A 25390-nucleotide genomic window follows, 5' to 3' on the forward strand; every position below is an offset into this window, starting at 1 on the left:
ATGTTGCTTCACGCGACTGCTTTCCATTGTCAAGGAAATGAAGCAATTTTGCCAAATAAAGAGAAACTAAAACACACCTATTTGGTTTCTTTTGGTTTCCAGAAGGGACCAGCACATACAAAATGAAGTACAAAAGCCCTGGCATCCCAGGTAACCTAGCAACGAGCGGCGAAACATTGTCGACACACGAGCTATAACGCTAAGTAACGGCTGTCGACCTCAGGTCGACACACGAGCGGAAAGGGTTAAGAGGGGTCCTATCATTTTATCTCTTCTTCTTGTCAAATTTGGAAAAATTGATGTCCTCTCACCAATTCGATTCGTGATTAAGTCTTCATTTGTGATTTGATCTACCCATCTCACCTTAAGCATTCTTCTATAATACCATATTTCAAAAGCTTCTATTCTCTTTCTTTCTGAGCTAGGCATCATCCATGTTTCATTTCCATATAATGCCATGCTCCACACGAAAGTCTTAAAAACATCTTTATAATTCCTATACCAATGATCGAAGTGAGCAAATTTGTTTTCTTAAAGAAGGCCTTTCTTGCTGCATTCTATGACATCCTTACTTCTGGCATCATTTGTTATTTTACTAACACAGTAACAATATTCATCTACTTCATTAATGTAAGACAATAATTTCACATTTCCTAGGCACGCTATAACTTGATGTATAGATTTTTACAAGCAAATAATTGAAAAGTAAATGTCTGGCATGTACGCAAGCTTCACTAAAAACGTAACTTCAATCTGCGGGCTGTCAATATTAAATATTATTTTTCTGATATTAACTATCTCATCTGTAGTGAACTAAGTATCTCTAGGCCTAGGATAGAGAAAGTGAAATCTGTCTGTAAATGGATAACGGTAGAAAATCTCCAGGACGAGGAAATTAGACAGAAGTACATGGATGTGATTAGTGAAAAGTTTCGAACAGTAGACAGTAAGCAGGTTCAGGATATAGAAAGAGAATGGGTGGCATACAGGGATGCTGTAGTAGAAACAGCAAGGGAATGTCTAGGAACAACTGTGTGTAAAGATGGGAAAAGGCGAACATCTTGGTGGAACGATGAAGTGAGAGCAGCTTGTAAACGTAAAAAGAAGGCTTATCAGAAATGGCTCCAAACAAGGGCCGAGGCAGACAGGGAATTGTATGTAGGTGAAAGAAACAGAGCGAAACAAATAGTTGTTGAATCCAAAAAGAAGTCTTGGAAAGATTTTGGTAATAACCTGGAAAGGCTAGGTCAAACAGCAGGGAAACGTTTCTGGACAGTAATAAAGAATCTTAGGAAGGGAGGGAAAAAGGAAATGAACAGTGTTTTGAGTAATTCGGGTGAACTCATAATAGATCCCAGGGAATTACTGGAGAGGTGGAGGGTATATTCTGAACATCTTCTCAACGTAACAGGAAATCTTTCTGGTGGTGTTGCGAACAGCCAAGCTCATGAGGAGGAGGAAAATAATGTTGGTGAAATTACGCTTGAGGAAGTGGAAAGGATGGTAAATAAACTCCATTGTCATAAAGCAGCAGGAACAGATGAAATCAGACCTGAAATGGTGAAGTATAGTGGGAAGGCAAGGATGAAATGGCTTCATAGAATAATAAGATTAGCATGGTGTTGGTAAGGTACCTTTGGATTGGACAAAAACAGTAATTGCACCTATATATAAGCAAGGGAACAGGAAGGATTGCAACAACTATCGAGGTATCTCATTGATTAATGTACCAGGCAAAGTATTCACTGGCATCTTGGAAGGGAGGGTGCGATCAGTCGTTGAGAGGTAGTTGGATGAAAACCAGTGTGGTTTCAGACCACAGAGGGGCTGTCAGGATCAGATTTTCAGTATGCAGCAGGTAATTGTAAACTGCTACAAGAAGAATAGGCAGTTGTGTTTATTTCGTAGATCTAGAGAAAGCACATGACAGGGTACCGAGGGAAAAGATGTTTGCCATACTGGGGGACTAAGGAATTAAAGGTAGATTATTAAAATCAATCCAAGGCATTTATGTTGACAATTGGGCTTTAGTGAGAATTGATGGTAGAATGAGTTCTTGGTCCAGGGTACTTACAGGGGTTAGACAAGACTGTAATCTTTCACTTTTGCTGTTCGTAGTTTACATGGATCATCTGCTGAAAGGTATAAAGTGGCAGGGAGGGATTCAGTTAGGTGGAAATGTAGTAAGCAGTCTGTCCTATGCTGACGAGTTGGTCTTAATGGCAGAGTGTGCTGAAAGCCTGCAGTCTAATATCTTGCAACTTGAAAATAGGTTCAATGAGTATGGTATGAAAATTAGCCTCTCGAAGACTAAATTGATGTCAGTAGGTAAGAAACTCAACAGAAATGAATGTCAGATTGGTGATACAAAGCTAGAACAGTTCGATAATTTCAAGTATTTAGGTTGTGTGTTCTCCCAGGATGGTAATATAGTGAGATTGAATCAAGGTGTAGTAAAGCTAATGCAATGAGCTCGCAGTTGCGATCAACAGTATTCTGTAAGAAGGAAGTCAGCTCCCAGACAAAACTATCCTTACATTGGTCTGTTTTCAGGCCAACTTTGCTTTACGGGAGCGAAAGCTGGGTGGACTCTGGATATCTTCTTCATAAGTTAGAAGTAACAGACATGAAAGTAGCGAGAATGATTGCTGGTACAAACGGGTGGGAACAATGGCAGGAGGGTACTCGGAACGAGGAGATAAAGGCTATTTTAGGATTGAACTCGATGGATGAAGCTGTACGCATAAACCGGCTTCGGTGGTGAGGTCATGTGAGGCGAATGGAAGAGGATAGGTTACCTAGGAGAATAATGGAGTCTGTTACGGAGGGTAAGAGAAGTAGAGGGAGACCAAGACGATGATGGTTAGACTCAGTTTCTAACAATTTAAAGATTAGAGGTATAGAACTAAACGAAGTCACAGCATTAGTTACAAATAGAGGATTGTGGTGACATTTAGTAAATTCACAGAGGCTTGCAGACTGAACGCTGAAAGGCATAACAGTCTATAATAATAATAATGTATGTACGTATGTATGTACATATGTTGCCTATTTTTGTTACATTAAATGTACAGGACATATTTCACATCTTAATACTTCCTCTGTCCCAAAATAACAGTCGCATTCCGTCAACGAGCTTTTATTGTTAACAACGGCAACATAATAGCAATTTAAGCACAGAACAGTGATGTTTGCTCTGTCGCAGAGCATATAAACTGGTTTAGCAGTCTGGGACATATGCGCATGACCTTGGTAGAAGGTCGCATGAACCGAGGTGTTAAGATCAACGCAAGCTATCAGTGAATGCAGTGGTAGTGACGTGAGTCAGACGATTTGTGCAATAGATGTCAATATGAAGTATGTACCGTTTACATATTGTACTTGCAGTGATAAAGTGCCATTGAAGAAATGGGAAGAGTGAAAAATATTGATGATGATCAGAGGAGGGCCATTTATGAGCATTTACTTCGTGTAAGTAATAATGGCATCTTGCAAAGAGGTGTAATAAAGGAAAGAGCTGTGAAATTTGCCATTCATAGGCGATCCGTAGAGCGCATATGGAAATAAGGTGAGAACTCCATAATGAATGACAACATTGTTGCTGATGTCTCCGCTAGAATGAAAGGGAGAGTCGGTAGAAAGAAGAAATTCATAGATCAGAACAGACTTAATAACATTTCATTGCGTCAAAGAAAGACTATCAGATCTGTAACTGTCGCTTTGGGTATGGCAAAATCAACAGTGCATGGCAGAATCCAAGAAAAAGCTGTTCGACGACATTCATCAAGACTAAAACCAACAATGAACTTCATAGGAGAACAGAAGCATTTGCAATTTTGTTTGTCAATGTTGGATCCAGCAATTTCGATACGCAGAGCAGGATTTCACGACATGTTCAATCAATTCATGTTGATGAAAAATGGTTTTACATGACTGCAGAAAAAGGATGATTTTACCTTCTGCTGAAGAACCCTATCCACATCGAACCTGTCAGAATAAATGCTTCATTACGAAGGTGATGTTTCTAGCAGCAGTGGCACGTCCCCGCCCTGATTCAATGCGTAACCAGTACTTTGATGGTAAACTTGGGGTATTTCCATTCATCGTCCAGGAACCAGCAAAACGCAGTAGCAAAAATAGGCCTAGGGAGACTTACGAAACCTATCCAATCCGTTACAAAGGACAAATACAGAAAGATGCTCATCGAGAAAGTTCTTCCTGCTATCTAGTTAAAATGGCCTTCATGGACAGCATCAAAAACCCATCCATATACAACAGGATAATGCAAAACCGCACATTGATCCGTCTGATCCTGAGTTTAAACCTGCCGCTTTTAATACTGGTCTAACCATACAATTGTACTGTCAGCCTCCAAATAGTATAGATATGAATGTCCTAGATCTCGGCTTCTTCCATGCCATACAGTCTCTCCAATATCAAGAGGCAACGTCCACAGTAGATGAACTTGTTACTGCTGTTGAAAAAGCCTTCAACGACCTTCCTGCTGAGACACTGAATAATGTTTTCCTGACCCTGCAACAAGTTATGGTTGAATGCATGAAGGTTCATGGAAAAAACTGTTACAACCTGCCTTACATGGGGAAACAGAAACTGCAATGACAGGGCTTTATACCTCTTGTTCTACAGTGTGATTCCAATATTGTCATATCACTTCGTGTTGCCTTAGAACATGTTAAGTGATTAGGTGCAGTTGTGAGTACTGTCAATAGCATCGGTTTGGTGTGCTGTATTAGTGTTATAAGTATCTTCCTTTCTGCATTGTTTATTGTCAATAAATTACTTGCGAAAGAAATGCGACTATTATTTTGGGACAGAGGAAGTATTATATAAAAATCAGCCACTCTCAATCCACTGCTGGATAAAGCCCTCTTCCAACCTCTTCCATAATCTACAATCCTTGGCCAACTGTAACAATTTAGTCCCCGCAAATGTTCTGGTATCATCAACCCAACTCATGTGAAGTATACAGTAGGACCTCATTAATCTGGACTAATTGAGGCTGTAGGTTGCCCGAATTAATGAAAGTCAACACGCTGAAAAGAATGGCTTTCCCCTCTTAAAATATTAATAAATAGGCATACAGGGTGCAGTATGGGTAAATTAACCATTCTTTTAGGATTTGAAAACAACTGACTGCATCTCAAACTGGGAATCATACAAATAATGGTCTAAAGATCTATTCAATCAAAATTTCAGAATCTCTAATAGTATTTTAGATGCATGCATAACAAGCTTTATAGTATGCTAGTTCTCGCACTCTAGGGCATTGGCTTTCTTCAGTATGCGGATTATTACTATCATACAGTGTTCATCTGGCCATCTTCCGGTTATGTACACCTGATTTAGAAGTTCATACAGTTCTGTCTATAATGCTTTTTCTCTCGCTTTCCTTAACTCTATTGGAATGTTATCATTCCCTGGAGATTTTCTTCCATTATTCTCTTGAACTGTCCTATCAAATTTTTTCTTGGAGAATTAGAGTTTTCATGTTCTTCTGCTGGCATGTAATCAGAAATACTTGTTCTATTTCTGAGCAGTTCTTCAATACACTGCTTCCGTCGTGTTGCCATTCTCTTAGATCCACCATCTGTTCACTATTTTTGCCCTGTACACTTGAGGTTCTAGTCCTCGAGGATAAGAAGTTTGAATTTTTTAATAGACTTGGTCTGCCCTACTGCTTTTTATTAGTTTCTCCACTTCTTTGCAGTGTTCATCATACCAGCGACTCTGCTTCTTAACATAATCTTCAAACTTTGTTCCTAAGTTTCTTATAGTTCCTTTCACCCTTTTCTGTGTTTACCAGTTTTCATTTCTGTTCATCTTTGATCTTTGCCCAGATTTATGCAGTGACCCAAGATTTTCTTGCAGCTGGTTCTGGAGGTTAATTAACAGTTCTGCTAAGATCTGAAAACAATTGACTGCATATCTTGTGGATTTCTGTTTTCAAAACCCAAACTGGGAATCATACAAGCAATGGTCTAACGATCCATTCAATCAAATTTCAGAATATCTAACAGTATCTTAGTGGCATGTATGATGAGCCATGTTCCAGACAATATCTCATAGTCTACACAGACTTCAATCTACCTCATGAGTTGTTATGAGGTTTTCCTGCAGTTTCCTGTTAATTTACTCCTGATAATTTTCCCTTTCTATTGGGTTGTGGTCCGGCTCCATGGCTAAATGGTTAGCGTGCTGGCCTTTGGTCACAGGGGTCCTGGATTCGATTCCCGGTAGGGTCGGGAATTTTAACCATAATTGGTTAATTTCGCTGGCACGGGGGCTGGGTGTATGTGTCGTCTTCATCATCATTTCATCCTCATCAGGACGCGCAGGTCGTCTACGGGCGTCAAATCAAAAGACCTGTACCTGGCGAGCCGAACTTGTCCTTGGACACTTCCGGCACTAAAAGCCATACGCCATTTCATTTTTTCATTGGGCTGTGAAGTGCTTCAATGTTCTACCTCCTGGTCTTCTTACAACTTCCCAGAATCTAAAACCCCCACCACTTGCAATCTAGTTTTCTGCAATCCACTGAGTTTACTACAAAAGCCTCCGTGGCTCGGATGGCAGCGTGTTGGCCTCTCACCGCTGGGTTCCGTGGTTCAAATCCTGGTCACTCCACGTGAGATTTGTGCTGGACAAAGCGGAGGCGGGACAGGTTTTTCTCCGGGTTCTCCAGTTTTCCCTGTCATCTTTCATTCCAGCAACACCCTCCAGTATCATTTCATTTCATCTGTCAGTCATTAATCATTGCCCCAGAGGAGTGTGACAGGCCTTGGCAGCCGGCACAATTCCTATCCTTGCCACAAGATGGGGGCTTCATTCATTCCATCCCTGATCCGGTCAAATTACTGGAAAACAGACTGTAGATTTTCATTTTCACTGAGTTTACTACAATTCTGAAATACATGGTCCCTCTCCCTAATTGAAAAAACAAACCTAAGTCTGTGTACACTATGAGATATTGTCTGGAACATGGCTCATCATGCCACTAAACCGGCATAATATAACAGAATTTTTCCAGGTACAGTATATCTTCCTTTCACAGTGCACCTCAAACCAAGTGTTACCAATAACAAACTTCTTGTCATGACAGAATTCAACCAGTCATTGCCCCCATTTTTTTCTTTTGCCTAGATTAAATTTTCCCACTATGTTTCCTTCACTACCTACTCAGACTACTTTAATGAAATTTCCCATTAGTATCACATTATTAATCTCCCTTGCAGACATGATGAAATCATCTACTTGTTCATATAGTTACATCCTCATCTACAATGCTCGAGGTTGGCATGTAGACGTGTATTATAACCAAATAAACGGGTGTTGCATTATTTTCTTCTGAAGATTAGGAACAAAGTTCTCTGCAAAATGTAATGAATTTCACCTTGTTTTCTGACAAGGCATAAGCCCAAAAGCTTATTATCATGTCAACCAACAAATTGAAGTTTTCAGGAAGTATGATTCAGAAGACAAAAAGTGCCAGAGTAAAATTAAAAACATTAGAAAAGTAATTAAAGTGGAGAAGCTAAATCATAAGATAAAGAAGAACAGGCTGAGGTGATTTGAACACACTGAACTGATGAGCTATGAAAGAAAGACAAAACAGATTTTTGGAACTGCAGCTGGATGGAAAGAGAGGTTGAGGAAGAACAAGCAAGCTGAATTAATATAGTGAAGAACAATCTTAGAAAATGCACCATGGACTGGACCACAGTATTGAATGAGGAGTGGTGAAACAACCAAGAAAGTGGAAGGAATCATATTAGCCCCAACCTGAAGTGAACTGAACAAGGGGAAAAGATGATGATGATGATGATGATGATGATGATGATCTAATCCTGATTTTAGTTACATAGCATAAAAGTAGAATAAAAGCAGTGGAAGTTTCAAAGGTGTCGAGCAGGTTTAACAAGAATGGACAGAGTAAGAAATGAGAGAGTTCAGGAAATGGTAAATGAGGTACCCCTACATGAAAAGATACAAAAATCAAGGCTGCAGTTGTATGGACATGTTAATAATAATAGTTAATATTAAACACAGTGTGTACATACAAGAGAATGGGAGAAGAGAGGATATCAAGAAAGATGTTAGAAATGGAGTTGAAGGGAAGGAGACCTAAAGGAAGACTGAAGGACAGATGGCTGAAACGTATAAAGAAGAGCATCGAGGCAAGAGGAGGGAACTGAACGACAGTGACCGAAGGGAAGTGGTGGATGGACAGAAAACGATGGAGAGGCATATGTGGTCTGCTTGTAACTGCTCCAGATGATGATGATGATGACCAGTTCATATGCTGAACCCTCTACAAACATCAGGCCATTAAAACATGTTGGTTCATAAGTCTTGTCATATCTTAGGGAAGGATGATTTTAGAGTAATACTGGAATAAAAGTGATCAGAGAAGACAGAAAACAGGAGATCTGTCTGCTCTGCCAGCACATACACTACTTTAAATGAACTTATACTTGAAAGAGGGATGGAGTGGTAGAAGTCATCATCATCCTAAACCATCTCCAGTTTCCCGGGTGTGGTATATGAGCCTCCTCCATCTCATCCTGTCCTTGTACCATTCTTCCTCCACCAACTTGTCCCAATCATGACCTCTCAGCATTACATCGCTCTTAACTAAATCTATCCATTTCCTTCGTGGCCTTCCCACGGGTCGTCTTCCTTCTACCTTTCTGTCAAATTCCTTCCTTGCAGTTCTGTTTACTGGCATCCTCTCCATGTGACCAAACCACTTCAGTCTTGATATCTGAATCTTATTTAGGAGAGAATTGTCTATTCCTACTTCTTCTCTAATTTTCTCATTCCTAATCTTGTCTTTCCTGGTTTTCTGGATCATAGTGCATAGGAATTTCATTTCAGCTGCCTGAAGTTTGGAATTATCTCTATTGGTTAGTGTTGTGGTTTCGAGACTGTATGTAAGAATTGGTGAGTAATAGGACTTGTACAATGTCATTTTTGTTTTCATGGGTATTTGCTCATCCCACAGCAGGTGTCTTACCTGGTGGTAAAATTGTGTTGCCTTATTGATTCGATTGTTCACCTCGTGTTTTGCTAGGTTGTCATTTGATATAACGCTACCCAAGTATTTGAAAACTGGAACGCTGTCCAGTTGGGCTTCATTTAACATGACTATTGGTTCTGCTCTTTCCCCATACACTTTCATCACCATCGTCTTGGTCTTGCTGATGTTTAAACCATATTTCTTAAACTCCTCATTCCAGCTTTGTATTCTCTCTCCCAATTCATCTTCTGAGTCACTCCAGATCGCAACATCATCTGCAAATGTGAAGGCTTTGATATCTCCATGTTCTTTCCTTTTAATAGATTTCATAACTACATCCATTACAATAATAAATAGAAGTGGTGACAATGAGCTGCCCTGCTGCACTCCTCTCTTTGTTTCAAACCAGTCCGACAAACCACATCCTACTTGAATACAGCTTCTGTTCCCACTATACAACATTTTCACTTTGTCTATGAGGCTGTCTCGCACTTGAAGTTCTTTCATGCATTGCCAAATTCTTTCCCTTGGTACACTATCGTATGCTTTCTCAATGTCCAAAAATATTAGGAATAAAGGCTTGTTCTTCTCCCAGTATTTTTCCATTAGCATCCTAATTGCAAATATAAGGTCTGTAGTTGACCTTCCTGGTCTGAAACCATACTGCTCTTCTTCCAAAATTGGTTCAACAATATCTCTGATTCTGGTCTCTATTCTTTTTTCCAATATTTTCAGGACATGAGACAGTAGTGTGATACCACGGTAATTAATACATTTTCGTCGGCTTCCTTTCTTGAACAGAGGTACAATGATGCCCATCTTCCAGTCCTCAGGAATAGTATTTTCCTCCCATATCTTGTTGAGCAGTCTATAGAGCCATTGGATTCCTGGAACTCCCGCTGCTTTCAGCATATCTGCACTTAGTTCATCTACGCCCACTGCCTTTCCTTTCTTCGTGCTCTTGAGCGCATTTTCAACCTCAAGCCATGTAATTGGTGGTTCAGTTGTGGTTCCTCGACTTGGCTCTCCTCTATCCGTTGTTATGTTTTCTGTATCTCCATTCAGCAGCTTTTCGAAATAGATCTTGAGTTCTTGTTTAATTTCTCCCTCTTCTTGTGCCAGAGTTCCATCATCACCTTCTATTGCTTTTATGGTCTCTTGATCCCTTCGCTTGTTTTTCACTACTCTGTATAGCAATTTCATATTTCCTCTACTGTCCTCTTCCAGTTTGTCTGCAAACTCATTCCATTTCTTCTCTTTTTCTTCCCTTACAATGTTCTTTACAGCAAGTTTCTTGTTCCTGTATACTCCTTGAAGTCTTTGTATTTCTTGTTCATTTCGTTCTTGTCCCTGTTTTTGTTTCTCCTTGTCTAGTGCCTTCTTTATTTGGTTTCTTTCTTTCACCGCTGTTTTCACTCTATCATTCCACCATGGTGTCTCCTTTTTTCCTTTTGATAGAACTTGTAACTCCACATAGGTTTTTGGCTTCTCCCACAAAGGTGTCTTTGAAGGCCTTCCATTCTTCATTAACGCTGGTTACTTCACACTTCGGCAAACTCTGTTGAATCCTTAGTTTGTATTCTTCCTTTATTTGGACTTCTTGCAACTTCCAAGTTTTAATCCTTGTTTTTTTCGTAATAAGTTTCTGCGTTTCATTTGTCTTATGTTTGAAGTCTACTACCAACAATCTGTGGTCACTGTCCATGCTTTCACTAGGGATGACCTTTACATCTGTGATGTACCTGCCCCCATCTTTATTTGTGATTACGTAGTCAATCAATGTTCTATACTGGCCATCCCAACTGTACCTTGTTATTCTGTGACTGTCTCTTTTTTTGAAGAATGTATTTTTGATTATAAGATCATTTCTTCTGCACAGATCTAATAGTTGTTCTCCTTCTGGGTTCCTTTGTCCAAATCCATGTGGACCAATGATGTTCTCGTACCCAAGTCTGTCTACCCCAACTTGCGCATTTAGATTTCCAATAATAATAACATTTTCCTCATTAACTGTATCTTCCAGGTCTTGCTGAAATTTCTCTTTGTCTTCCTCACTGCAGCCTGTCTGTGGGGCATACACTTGTATGATGGTATACTTAGTGTTCTCCAGTTTCATGGACATTTTAATGATTCTATCACTTTTGCAGATAACTTCAGCTGTAGCATCAGTCCTTTCGTTAATTAAGAATCCAACACCATTTTTCGCTACCTTCTCCTGTCCACTCCAGTATAATTTATAACCTCCACGAAGTGTTTTACTTCCAATCCCTTTCCATTTGGTCTCACTTAATCCCAATATTGATATTTTTCTTCTATCCATCATGTCTAGGAGTTCTTCTAACTTTCCAGTTAATGATAGAATGTTCATAGTTCCAATTCGGTATTTGGGTCTCTTTTTTATTTGGGGTTTCCTTTCAGAACATTGTATATCATCAGCCTTACGGTCATCATACTTTACAATTGTCTGAGAGGACGTGTCAGTCCGGTCTATAATATTCTTTCCGAGGCTCTTTTTCTTATTGAAAGCAACTATACTCAATACTCTCCTGCTGACTTGCTAGGCCTAACGCATAAGAGGATTTTCTTTCAGGGTTTACTCCCTTAGCCTTTGAGGATGCCTTCCTCGTCCTACAAGGCAGTAGTGGTAGAAGTCCGATGTGAAATTATATCAGATGCAGAGGGGGGACTTTTTCAAACAACATTAAACAGATTTTAAATCTTTCACAGCCCAGAATATTATACATGATGATATTTTCAATTCAAGCATTGTCTCTCCTATCTCCAAACAGAATAATGACAATACTGATAATGCCGAACACAATAGGAACTTTTTATGAAGAGAGACAATATAACTTTTAAACGTTATTTAAACAGCTTAAACTGAAAATTGTGTGATGTGTAATATTTTTAAGATCAATTATTGTATCTAGCATGGATTTCTTAGTAAAGATGTAGAAACAGTATAAGTAAGACACTACTGTACAATGATTTAAGGAGATATCATAAATTAAGACACATACACTAGTTGAAATATCCTGCAAGAAGCGGTGGAATATTCTGTCAGTATTCACTAAGATGATCTGATCTGCAGGTAGGCTTAGAGTGTGGTACTCCAAAGTTACTTCTGCATCCCAATTCTCCTCTCTATCCTCTTGAAATACTTTAGGACGACTGTTCTGAGAAGGCTCTTCAGTTTGTCTACAAAAGCATAATAAATCTGGTAAATACAGTACATAAAAAGAGAGGAAATTAATGTTAATATGTTTTGCAAGCTACAATTCATGGTATTTAAATAACTGACTGTGAATTATTCAAAACAATAATAAACAAAAACTTACTTGAAGTGATATAAATAAGAAATGCCTAAAACCAAAAATCAATGTTTTATGAGTCAGAAAGTTAAAAGTTTTTGCTCATATTATAATAAATGTTACAAGATTTAATAACAATTTAGACACTATTTTATAACCATATAATAATGTTTGAAAAATACATAAAATATAGAACTGTTCACAGCCCTACTTTATACAACAGTACTATTTTACAATCGGGAATCCTGATAAGTTTTCTTGGAATGTCTATTTGTCCAATTATGTTACAAGGCAGTTTATTCTCCATTTATTTTATTAACATAATATAATAAATAAATCAGTCTATGTATGGATAATTATTTATGTCCATACTGCTACAAGGGAATGATTTCCTAGCTTCACTTTGGTTTTAGTTCATTTCCTTAGTAGCAGCAGTTGGAGTTTGTTGTGATGCTGCAGTTATGTGATGGAAGATTCAGGATTCTAAAATGTAAGTGCGTTGACTGCTGCATTGCAGGATTTATATTGAGGAACACGGACTGAAGCTGGGTCAGTACCAGTACACCCATTCTCCGCTTATTAATCTGAATCCACACTGCTTTGTCTAATGGGTCTTAAATCTTGAATCCTGTTATGAGTTGTTTATAATAAATAGATCAAGAATGAGACAACATGATCGAGAGAAAACACCAAGCTTGGATAAACTATCAAGTCACAAGAAACAAATTTAGAACTAAAAAAAACAAAGAAAGTCAACCCATAAAAACATTGAACAAAACATAAACATCTTAAAAACACCCTAGAAATGATAGAAAAGAATTTCCAGAAAAAAACAATCGCGAGATTATCACAAAAACTTTCTGCAGATATCTTCAACAATATAAACCCCCAACATTAATTCTGAGAGATAAATCAGGAAAATTAGCCCATAGCAACCATGTAAATGCAGAGATCCTCACAGAAAATTTCAATAAACTTCTAAATTGCAACGACCCACGAGAAACATGTCAAGTAAACACCAACACACACCTTAATCTAATAGATCCTTTAACCATCAACAAAGCAGAACTCACAATTAAGGAACTAAAAAAATTACAAGGCATGTGGTGACGATATAGTCTTTGCAGTAATCTGGAAAAACGCAGGAATACCTGTGATGATAAATCTCCATCAACATCTAGTAGAAAAGTGGATCACGGAGAAAAGTCCAGAGCAATGGACCACAGGAATAATCCATCCATTATCTAAAAAAGGAGATAAAACCAACCCAGATAATTACAGAGGAATAACCCTTCTGGACTGCATGTACAAAATTTTATCTTGCATAATTTACAACAGGATCAAAAAACACTCGGGAACCACAACTTGGAGAATACCAAGGAGGATTTTCATACAGAAGCTGCCCAGCCCAAATTCTCAGCCTGAAACTAGAAATGGAATATTACAAATATAGAAATAAACAGCGCTTTATCTCATTCACAGATTTCAATATGTATCCATAGACTCAAACTTTTTAAAATCCTCCAATCATACTGTCTTCATCCCAAATTAATAAAAAATCATCAAACCAACTTCAACCAACAAAGGTTAAGAAAGTTCAGGGGAGAAGTGTCAAAAGCTTTCACTATAAAATTTGGCCTCAGAGAAGGCAACGGATTATCCCCACTGCTTTTCAATATGGCTTTCAATTAGATCATGAAACTTAGGCAAAAAAAAACAAACATCTACAATCAAAACTGGAGCAAAACCTGAAATTTGCAGAGGACTTAGCTGTCGTAGTCCTTGATTTGGAAGAAGTTCGTGTCCAGAAAACCAGTCTCCAAAAATCACCCTAAAAATAGGATTACAAATATCCTTCAAGAAAACTGAGATCATGCCCTGAAACACCTGAGCATAAATAAAGTCTTCATAAATGATAAAAAAATGAACATAGTTCTACAATTTAAATATCTTGGAGAAATCATCACACACGACTTAAAGAAAGAAATAGAATTAACAAATTTAAAAAAGCCCAATTTCTAATCAGGTCACCGTATAATAAGAAATGCATGTCAATAGACACTAACATCCAACACTATAAAACTGTCCTGGAAGCTACTTACATTTGTAAACCCTGTTCCAAATTAAAAACAAAAGAAGAACTGATCAGCTCCTCAAAACTGAAAGAAGAATCATCAGAACTTGCACAAAGAAAAAATTCCAGGTCAAAGGAGTCTGAAGAAACCTTCCTAATGAAACTGTCTATTGAGAGATTGACCCAATCACCACCACAATGAAGAAGAAAAGAATCTCTTATTTCTTTCACATCTTGCTACTATTACGATCTCCCTATATACTCTACGTTTCCCTACCTTGCTTGGCGCTGATTGCTTCAATTCTACGCTCGCCGCATGATGTACTCTGCTCACCTACTGTCAACTTGACTGATTACGTCAGCTGTGCTACACTTTGCCGTGCTTGTGTACTGTGCACCACGTGACTTTATTCTTTCTAGACCTCGCTAGTGTGTATAGCCTTTGCTTCGTTTCTGGAAACTTCCTTTCCTCTTTAAATTGCTCTCTTCGCCCATCCATCCTTGAGTCGGAGTGGTGGATTTACACACGCTAACAACTGTGTGCTGTGCTATTATGTCAACTTCAGCTGGACATTATCTGCTACAACTCGGTGAGCAAGGCTTATAACACATTTGTTTACATTTGGACTTTACCTTCATTCTGGCATTTGCCCATTATAAATACTTTACTCAGTCGAGTGGCAATGCTTCGCTTTAAAACTTTCACATAGACTCTTTCTACTTATGAACTGTGCTACGGACTATTTGCAAAAAGAAAGCTTCTTCAGTTCTCATTTATGATCTATTGCTACTGCTAAACTATTCAACTACCCGGTGAAGAAGATCCTTTCTCATCCTAGTCCCCTTTCCCTTCCCATGCGTCCGTTTTCTTTTCAGGGTTCTGGTTTCGATGCATATTGTATACTTTTGTAAATGTGGCACATCTTTTTTTTTAGATTTTTCCTACATTTCCAAATTTTTATCTGGTTGTTAACTTATGGTTGTTAAAATATATTTATATATTATTTTGCACTGTTATTCTGGTCATCTTCTTTTGGACCTAGTTCCTTCCTTACTGCACGATTTTCCTCATCAGAGCCTACTTCTTATTATATTTTATTAAGCACGTTTGATCACCAAACGTTATCTTATCAATTATGGTACATTTTATTTCATTGTGGTATATCAAACTATAAATATTATCCTGTCGTCACCCCGACACTACTGCCAGGAAACCAGATTTTACAACAACCAGTGATGAGAAATCACGGAATAAAGACAGGAGGACAATACGTCCACGAAATTCAGCAAGATCTCACAGCAGTTGGACCAGAGACAGAAGATGCAGAAAACAAAAATAAAACTAACACCTTCTTAAGATTCACAAATTTTTAGCAGAAATTACAAAAAGAAGGGCTATTGCGATGACAGACAATTGAGAGGATTATGATCAGAACGAATGAAAAAGTTCTGGGCAGATCACAAGAAATAATAATAATCCCCTAGTGGTCCCTAACCTGTCAGAGGAGAGATCCTCACTTGGACTATGTGTAAGTATGGGTAGCATCTTGCTTCACAGAATTTTCGCCGAGCATGCTTAGAACGTTTTAACCCGCCATTGGTCGAGGGATGAGCACAGCGCTCACTTTCAAAATAATTTTGCTATAAAAGGCCAAAAGCCTTTGAAAGCTGTTTGATGCAATGTCAGGAGTGGGGGGATTAGTCAGCGTGCAGCTGCCTCACCTTCAGTGAGTTTAGTGCCATTACTACATGCTAGTGAGCGGAACGCTCACCCTCGACCATTTTTACTGATTTTGTTTGAATTTCGATCTTCGTATTGTGTGTTTAGCTTGTCAAATTCTTAGAATTACATAAAATCAGCTTCATGGTCCGTATCGCACTTCAATAGATTCACAATTAAGTATTTATTTATTTTCCACCTAGTCGATACAATGATTGCTTAAGGCAATTTTTAATGGTCAAAAGTGGTACATGTTTCGTATATTATCAACATCTTCAGCCACATAACACTGTTTAGATGAAAAATATATAAAATTGACAAAGTAATGCTTTAGAGGAAGTGTCCTTAAAATTAACATAAGATTGACAAGATTAAAACAAACAAATAACTCAAGAGAAAATATATAAATTATTTCTACAATAGAAAGCAGTCGTCAAGGAAACACTTGTACAATATTCCATAGAGAAATTGTCCTAATAAATATTCTTTTCTTAATAATTCATGAAAAAAGATCAATTTATAAATTAAAAATTATAGGTACAATTTATAAGTAATTATCGAAATGAAGAAATCCTGATATCACAGTGCGGCTCTTATTATTAACGTAGATGAAAATATAACTAATTCCTAGTTGTCAAATCTTATTAAGCCTGCTTTCCTTTGGAACAGTAACTCCTGTCATTCTTTCACAGTTTTGCGCCGGGTGTAATATTGATGATGCGTTCTTCCTTGCTCTTGCACCTGAGGAGGTGGAGGAGCGGGGGATATAGGTGTGTCAAGAAGGATCAAGAAAAAAGAATTGGAATTTCTCCACCTACAGATAGCCCTACAACTTATTCCTCCTCAGTTGAAGCTATAAGTGACAGCAAGGAAATTCTTGACACACCTATATCCCCTGCTCCTCCACCTCCTCAGGTGCAAGGGCAAGGAAGAACGCATCATCAATATTACACCCGGCGCAAAACTGTGAAAGAATGACAGGAGTTACTGTTCCAAAGGAAAGCAGGCTTAATAAGATTTGATAACTAGGAATTAGTTATATTTTCATCTACGTTAATAATAAGAGCCGCACTGTGATATCAGGATTTCTTCATTTCGATAATTACTTATAAATTGTACCTATAATTTTTAATTTATAAATTGATCTTGTTTCATGAATTATTAAGAAAAGATTATTTATTAGGACAATTTCTCTATGGAATATTGTACAAGTGTTTCCTTGACGACTGCTTTCTATTGTAGAAATAATTTATATATTTTCTCTTGAGTTATTTGTTTGTTTTAATCTTGTCAATCTTATGTTAATTTTAAGGACACTTCCTCTAAAGCATTACTTCGTCAATTTTATATATTTTTCATCTAAACAGTGTTATGTGGCTGAAGATGTTGATAATATACGAAACATGTACCACTTTTGACCATTAAAAATTGCCTTAAGCAATCATTGTATCGACTAGGTGGAAAATAAATAAATACTTAATTGTGAAATTCTTAGAATTCGGTTTGCTATATCTGGCTGGGATGATGAAATCTTCCTACGTAAACATGTTAGATTTGTGGACAAATGGTGCAACTGCACCTAAAATATTTTGTCTTGTCATGAGCTACAGATGATTTTATTTATTGCTTGGAGCCCTTTGCTTTGATGATGAAATCACAAGACAAAGGAGGAAAGCACTTGACAAACTGGTGCCCATAAGGAATGTATTTGATGGATTTGTACAGAGATGTTTGAATAACTATAGCGTAGGAGAATATGTGACACTGGACAAAATGTTAGTCTTTTCGAGTAAGGTGTTCTTTTCGGCAATACATGCCAAACAAGCCGGCAAAATACGGTTTCAAGATGTTTGCTGTAGTAGATGCCAGAATGTTTTATACACACAATATTGAAGTGTATTGTGGATGTCAACCAAGTGCTGTTGTGAAGAGGATGACTTTACCGATTCAAGGCTCTGGTCAACCCATGACAATGGACATTTGTTCTCCTCCGTGCCTGTTGCAAACGAGTTGGCTACTCAAAATAATTTGACGGTCGTAGCGACATTAAAGAAAAACAAGAGGAATTATCTTTAGAAACTGTAAACACTAGGCAAAGGCCTCCTTATAGTAGTCTCTTTGCATTTGGTGAGAACGCAATGGTCGTATCTTATGCTCCTAAGAAATATCGGAATGTCATCCTTTTATCGACGATGCAAGATTCTGATGACATTGATGAAGCTTCCGGGGACCTAAAAAACCTATTGTTGTGACTTTCTATAACTTTACCAAAGACGGAGTGGATGTTGTCGATGGCATTAAGTCTGAATACTCAGTTGCAAGAATCTCATTAGGTGGCCTCTTAGAATATTTTTTTCTCTTCTTGACATTGGTGGGATAAATTCACAAATCATTCTAAGTTGCAATACTGGAGTAAAGCCCTCAAGAAGAAAATACTTAAAAACCTTAGGTCTAGATCTCATAAAGGCACACATGACCATAAGAGCCTCATACAACAGTCTGAAAAACGATCTTCGACTTAAAAATAGGAAGTATCTTGGAATTGAAAACGGGACGCTAGCACCATCGCAGTGTGTGAGAACTGGTGAAAGGAAAAAATGTGGTTTTTGCCCAAAGAGAAAAAAATATATATTTTTGACTGTCAGATATATAAAATGTATATCACCCATTTGTGGACAGCACACAATAAAAATCTGTCATCTGTGCAATGGCAACAATGGGGCAGCCACAGAAAATAGCAACTCTGAATGAGACAGCTGGATCTTAGAGAAATGGGACTTTGAGAGACTACTGATGTGTTTGAACTGTTAGTTGTTAGCTTAGATTAGTGGTAATATTTATTTTATTTATTACTTTGTTTAATAAACACTGTGTAATAGGTCATTTGTAAAAATAATAACACAAAACTGCCACTACTAATCATAGACAAATATAATGTTGAAACAGTAGTATGCTTTATTGTTAAGTCTAAAATGTTTGTATATACTTCAGTTTATATTAATACATTGGTAGTTTCCCTCTCTTTTCCTTGCATGTTATAAACTCAATGTAATATGAAATTGTAAGAAATTAACATTTACATACTTCCTTGAAAAAGAAAGGTGTATTGTATTAAAAACTTAATAAAAATTAGTGAAAAAAATAATAATGAAATAATAAAAATAAGGCTCGACCAATGGCGGGTTAAGCAAGTCCTATGGGAGTAATGGAGTCCCACTTGCATTTGAGAGGCGAGAGATTCCTTGGAAACAACTTGGCGAACAAAATGGAATTTGATAGAGAGCTGGGGCTTATGGAAGAAAGTAGAAATGGCTGAGTCAGCAAAGAGGATGCATCTGGATGAGCTAGGAGTAAGTGATATTCGGGTAAGGGGAGTTAACGAGGCAGAGATTATAAAGTGTACTTGACGGGAGTTAAAAAGGGAAGGGCAGAGTGCGGGGAAGGGCTGCTTATCAGGAATAATATTGCACGCAACATAGTTTCTGGGAGGCACGTAAATGAGCGAATGATATGGGTAGATTTGGCAGCTGGAGGAATTAGGATGAGAATTGTCTCAGTGTATTCACCATGTGAGGGTGCAGATGAGGATGAAGTTTTCAAGTTTTATGAAGCATTGAGTGACATAGTCAGGGTCAACAGTAAGTGTTAATGGGCGATTTCAATGCGAGAATTGGAATGAACTGAAGGATACAAAAGGGTGGTTGGTAAATATGGAAGCTAACAGGAATAGGAAGCGTTTGCTGAACTTCTCTGCTAGTATGGGATTAGCATTTATGAATGTTCTACAAGCATAAGGCTATTCACTGCTACACATGGGAGGTTAGGGGTACCAGATTCATAATAAACTATATCATAATCAGGAAATCTCTTAGGAATGTGCGGGTATTCTAGTGATTTTTTGACGATACAGACCACTAACTGATCTGTAGTGAACAAAGTATCTCTAGGTCTAGGATAGAGAAAGTGGAATCTGTCTGCAGAAGAATAAGGGTAGAAAATCTCTAGGATGAGGAAATTAGACAGAAATACATGGATATGATTAGTGAAATGTTCCAAACAATGGACAGTAAGGCCGATCAGAATATAGAAAGAGAATGGATGGCACACAGGGATGCTGTAGTAGAAACAGCAAGGAAAAGCCTAGGAACAATTGTGTGTAATCGAAAAAAGCGAACATCTTGATGGAATGATAAAAGTGAGGGCAGACAGTAAACGTAAAAAGAAGGCCTATCAGAAATGGTTCCAAACAAGGACTGATGCAGACAGAAAATTGTACGTAGAGGAAAGAAACAGAGAGAAACAAATGGTTACTGTATCCAAGAAGAAGTCGTGGGAAGATTTTGGTAATGACCTGGAAAGGCTAGGTCAAGAAGCAGGGAAACCGTTCTGAATAGTAATAAAGAATCTGAGGAAGGGAGGGGAAAAAAGGAAACGAATAGCATTTTGGGTAGATATATTACAGGGAATCACTGGAGAGTTGGAGGGAATATTTTGAAAATCTTCTCAATGTAAAAGGAAATCTTCCTGGTGACATAGCAAACAGTCGAGCCCATGGGGAGGAGGACAATGATGTTGGTGAAATCACACTTGAGGAAGTCGAAAGGATGTAAATAACCTCCATTGTCATAAAGCAGCAGGAACAGATGAAATTAGACCTGAAATGATGAAGTATAAGGGGGAAGGCAGGGATGCTGTAGTAGAAACAGCAAGGAAATGCTGTGAGAAAAAGCAATAGTTGCACCTACCTATAAGCAAGGGAAAAAGATGGATTACAACAACTATCGAGGTATCTCACTGATCAGTGTACCAGGCAAGGAGTTTTCTGGCATCTTGTAAGTGAGGGTGCGATTAGTGGTTGAGAGTGGTTGAGTGGTTTCAGACCACAGAGGGGCTGTCAGGATTAGATTTTAAGTATGTGCCAGATAATTGTAAAATGCTACGAAAGGAATAGAGAATTATGTTTATGTTTCATAGATCTAGAGAAAACATATGACAGAGTGACGAGGAAAAAGATGTTCGCCATACTGGGGGACTATGGGATTAAGAGTAGGTTATTACAATCAATCAAAGCCATTTATGCTGATAATTGGGCTGCAGTGAGAATTGATGGTAGAATGAGTTCTTGGTTCAGGGTACTTACAGGTGTTAGACAAGGCTGTAATCTTTGACCTTTGTTGTTCATAGTTTACATGGATCATCTGCAAAAAAAGGCAGGGAGGGATTCAGTAAGGTGAAAATGTAGTAAGCAGTTTGGCCTATGCTGATGACTTAATGGCAAATTGTGCCAAAAGCCTGCAGTCTAATATCATGGAACTTGAAAATAGGTACAATGAGTATGGTATAAAAGTTAGCCTTTCTAAGACGAAATTGATGTCAGTAGGTAAGAAATCCAAGAGAACTGAATGTTAGACAGGGGATACAAAGTTGGAATAGGTAGGTAATTTCAAGTATTTAGGATGTATTCTTCCAGGATAGTAGGTGAGATTGAATCAAGGTGCAGAAAAGTTATCGCAGTGAGTTTGCAGTTGAAATCAACAGTATTTTTTTCTCTCTTTTTTAAATAATTTGCTTTATATTGCACTGACACAGATAGGTCTTATGACCATGATGGGATAGGGGAGGCCTAGGGGTGGGAAGAAAGTGGCCGTTGCCTGGTGTGAAAATGGGAAACCATGGAAAACCATCTTCGGGGCTGCTGACAGTGGAGTTCGAACCCACTATCTCCTGTATTTAAGCTCACAGCTGCACACTCCTAACCGCATAGCCAACTCGCCCGGTAAAACTATCTTTACATCAGCCCGTTTTCAGACCAACTTTACTTTATGGGAGTGAAAGCTGGGTGGACTCAGGATATCTTATTCATAAGCTAGAAGTAACAGACATAAAAGTAGTAAGAATTAACAGACATAAAAGTAGCAAGAATGATTGCTGGTACAAACAGGTGGGAACAATGGCAGGATGGTACTCGGAATGAGGAAATAAAGGCCAAGTCAGGAATGAATTTGATGGATGAAGCTGTTTGCATTAACTGGCTTTGGTGATGGGGTCATGTGAGGCGAATGGAGGAGGACAGGTTACCTAGGAAAAGAATGAACTCTGTTATGGAGTGTAAGAGGAGTAGAGGGAGGTCTAGACGATGATGGTTAGACTCAGTTTCTAACAATTTAAAGATAAGAGATATATGAGAGTTGGGGCAAAAGTCATGGCAACTAATTTTTTTTTGTTGAAGATACCAGTCCGGTTGGAAAATGTGACTTATACAGATGAAAGGACAAGGTGTTAACTACATGTGTGGACAATGAATAGCACTGAAATATCGTAACACACTAATTTATTACGGTAGTATACAGGGCAATATGGCCTTCCTGGTGCAAAAGAATGACAACACAGTACACATAAAGTTGACATGACAAACCTGGGCCCAAAGACCATCAAAGTAGTCCCCTGCTACTGACACCACACGCTGCCAACAATGTGGGAGGCACCGAGTACCATCTGCCTCAGCATTTGACGCACCATGTGAGAATCGGGTCACCTGTTGGTGCACAGCATTAGCAATGTCCTCTGATGTTGCAAACCGCCTACCACGTAGTGGTTCCTTAATCTTTCGATTGATATCAAAGTCACAGGGCGAAATGTCTGGAGAGTACAGTGGGTGCTCCAATTCTTCTTATCCCCAACGTCGCAGTAGCTGCCCTACACAATCTGCTTTATGTGGTTTTGCATTGTCGTGCAGGATTATTGCACTGTCAACAAGATCTGGACATTTCTCCTAAATGCCACATCGTACCTGTCACACCACAAAGTCCCTGTAGTACTGTGCGGTCACTGTTCTACCATGTGGAATAAAGTGGCAAACAATGACACCCCTGACGTCATACGCAACGATCACCATCAATTTGACTGGGGAAGGATTCTGACGGACCTTCTGCCTCCTTGGTGATCCAGCATGTTGCCACTTTGCAGACTGATGTGTCAGTTCTGGTTCGTATACCCTGGCCCAAAATTCATCGATGGCTATTATTCGTGACAAGAATTGATCGCAGTCCTGTTGCCAGCATGCAAGGTGGTCAGAGCATATTGCATAGCGCACCCACCTTTGAACTTCCATCAGTGCATGCGGTACCCACCACGATGCGACTTTGCGCAGTTACAGCTCATTACGCAATATCCTGTGGATGGTGCGTTTCTCGATGCCACTTGCCCTCTTTAACTCCAGTAGCGTCCACCAACTGTCTTCATCCAGGAGCTGCTCGATGAAGGCACATACCACGTCGGTCCACACAGTGACAGGTGGTCCCAAACGTTGCTCATCACTGGTTGAAACACGTCCTTGCTGAAACTTTCCTACCCACCATGTTACTGTATGGTATGGTAGGGCATTATTCCCAAGGGCTTCCACTAATTCACTGTGACATTCCATCACATTGCTCCCTCGGAGAACGGCTATTTTGATGTAAGCGCACTGCTCAACAGGGGTTACTTCCATCTCGCACGACACTCACCAAGTGACTGATTTCACAGCCCTCTCTGCGCTACTACCAGCTATCACAGAGCCATCTGTTGTTCTGCATACACATTATGCCTGCAGAACTTCCACACGACACATATACGTTTGTGATCCGTTCACATATCTACAAGAAAAAAAATAGTTGCCATGACTTTTGCCCCAATCCTGTAGAACTAAACGAGGCCACAGAACTATTCACAAATAGAGGATTGTGGTGGCAATTAGTAAATTCATAGAGGCTTCTGGATTGGATTGGATTGGACTGGATTGGACTGGACTGGACTGGATTGGATTGGATTGGACTGGAATGGATTGGATTGGATTGGATTGGATGGACCGCAGAGGACTCCGGTGACTTGTCTCCACTTGAGCCAAGCTGCATTTACTCACGCTCGGGTATCAAAAGTGGGATCACAGTTCGAAGTGACAACTGACCCTAGGTATTTAAAATGCATGGTTTTCTGCAAGTCCTGATTATTGATCCTTATGGTCCTACAAGTTTGGGGGCCACATTCTAGGTATTCGGTTTTCTGGGTGTTGAGGCGCAGACCACTCTCAGCTAATTTGTCGTTCCAAGTTTGTGTCTGGCGTTGGAGTCCAAGGCGTGTTTGCTGGGCAAGTACCACATCATCCGCATAAAGAACGGTCCAGGGATGCAATGTCTGTATGTCAGCCGCTTCTGTATCCAATCAGAGGATAAATAATAAAGGCAATAGAGCTTAGCCCTAATGTACACCCACGGTGATATCAAAAGGCAGAGAGATTTCAGCTGGACTCCGGACCACACTAGTTGTATTATGATACATAAGTTGTACCCAGCTTACATAGGCTTCCGGGACTTCATGACTACGAAGAGCTCACCAGATGAGGTCATGCGGGACTCGGTCAAATGCTTTTTCTAGGTCCAGAAATCCCATGTGTACACTCTTCTGCCTCTCCCTATGTTTTTCCATCAATAGATGTGTGGCATGGATGGCATCGATTGTGCTGCAGCCCTTAACAAACCCACACTGGTTGGATGTTACTGTGACAATGTTTCTGAGCCTGTTGTCCAACACTCGTTCAAATATCTTCAGTGTATGGCAGAGGAGTCGAATAGGGCAGTATGTTGAGCAGTCGCTCACGTCTCCTTTACCCTTCCAGATTGGGACTGTCGTGCCAGTTGTCCATGCACAGGGAAGTTTGTTCTCGATGATGATCTGGTTGAAGAGTGCGGCAAGGAATTCTGCAGCAGACTTGCCAAGAATTTTCCAGATTTCTGCTGGTATGTCATCTGGGCCAATTGCTTTACCATTTTTCATGTTCTTTATGGTAATCATTACTTCCTCTGCCATAATCAAGGGCACGGGTCCATAGACGGGATCAGAGCTTGCAATCGGTGGATGATCAAATTCTTTATTGCTGATATCTGCAAAATAGTCTGATCATCGTTGAAGGATAGCTTGTTGGTCTCATAGTAATTTGTTGTCAGCTTCCTTGATATGCATGTCGTATCCAATGTCCTGGGTTGAACGCTTACAGGACTTCGCAAAGCGATAAACGTTATTTTCTCCTGCTGGTGTGTCAAGCTGGTCGTACAGATCTTGGTAACAACGATCTTTTGCAGCAGCCACTGCTCTTTTCGCTGCTGATTTCAGCACTTTATACCTCTGAAGGTCAGTATCCAGGTGTGTCTTCCACCAAGTCTTTTTCTCCTTGATAGCTTGTTGGACTTCATCATCCCACCACCAAGTCTGTT

The 25390-nt window shown here is 39.1% G+C and overlaps 1 protein-coding gene across 6 annotated transcripts in view; it reads right to left on the reverse strand.

Annotated features, from left to right (window-relative positions):
- Window positions 1-25390, reverse strand: part of Nbr (exonuclease mut-7 homolog) — a 311108-nt gene that overhangs the window by 161751 nt on the left and 123967 nt on the right. For all 6 annotated transcript variants that reach the window (XM_067145734.2, XM_067145731.2, XM_068227278.1 and 3 more), the window contains one exon: window positions 12058-12235. In XM_067145734.2, coding sequence (XP_067001835.2) covers window positions 12058-12235 — 178 coding nt within the window. The remainder of the gene's footprint in view (window positions 1-12057; window positions 12236-25390) is intronic.

Source organism: Anabrus simplex, chromosome 4 (genome assembly GCF_040414725.1).
Source record: "Anabrus simplex isolate iqAnaSimp1 chromosome 4, ASM4041472v1, whole genome shotgun sequence".
Classification (NCBI taxonomy): domain Eukaryota; kingdom Metazoa; phylum Arthropoda; class Insecta; order Orthoptera; family Tettigoniidae; genus Anabrus; species Anabrus simplex.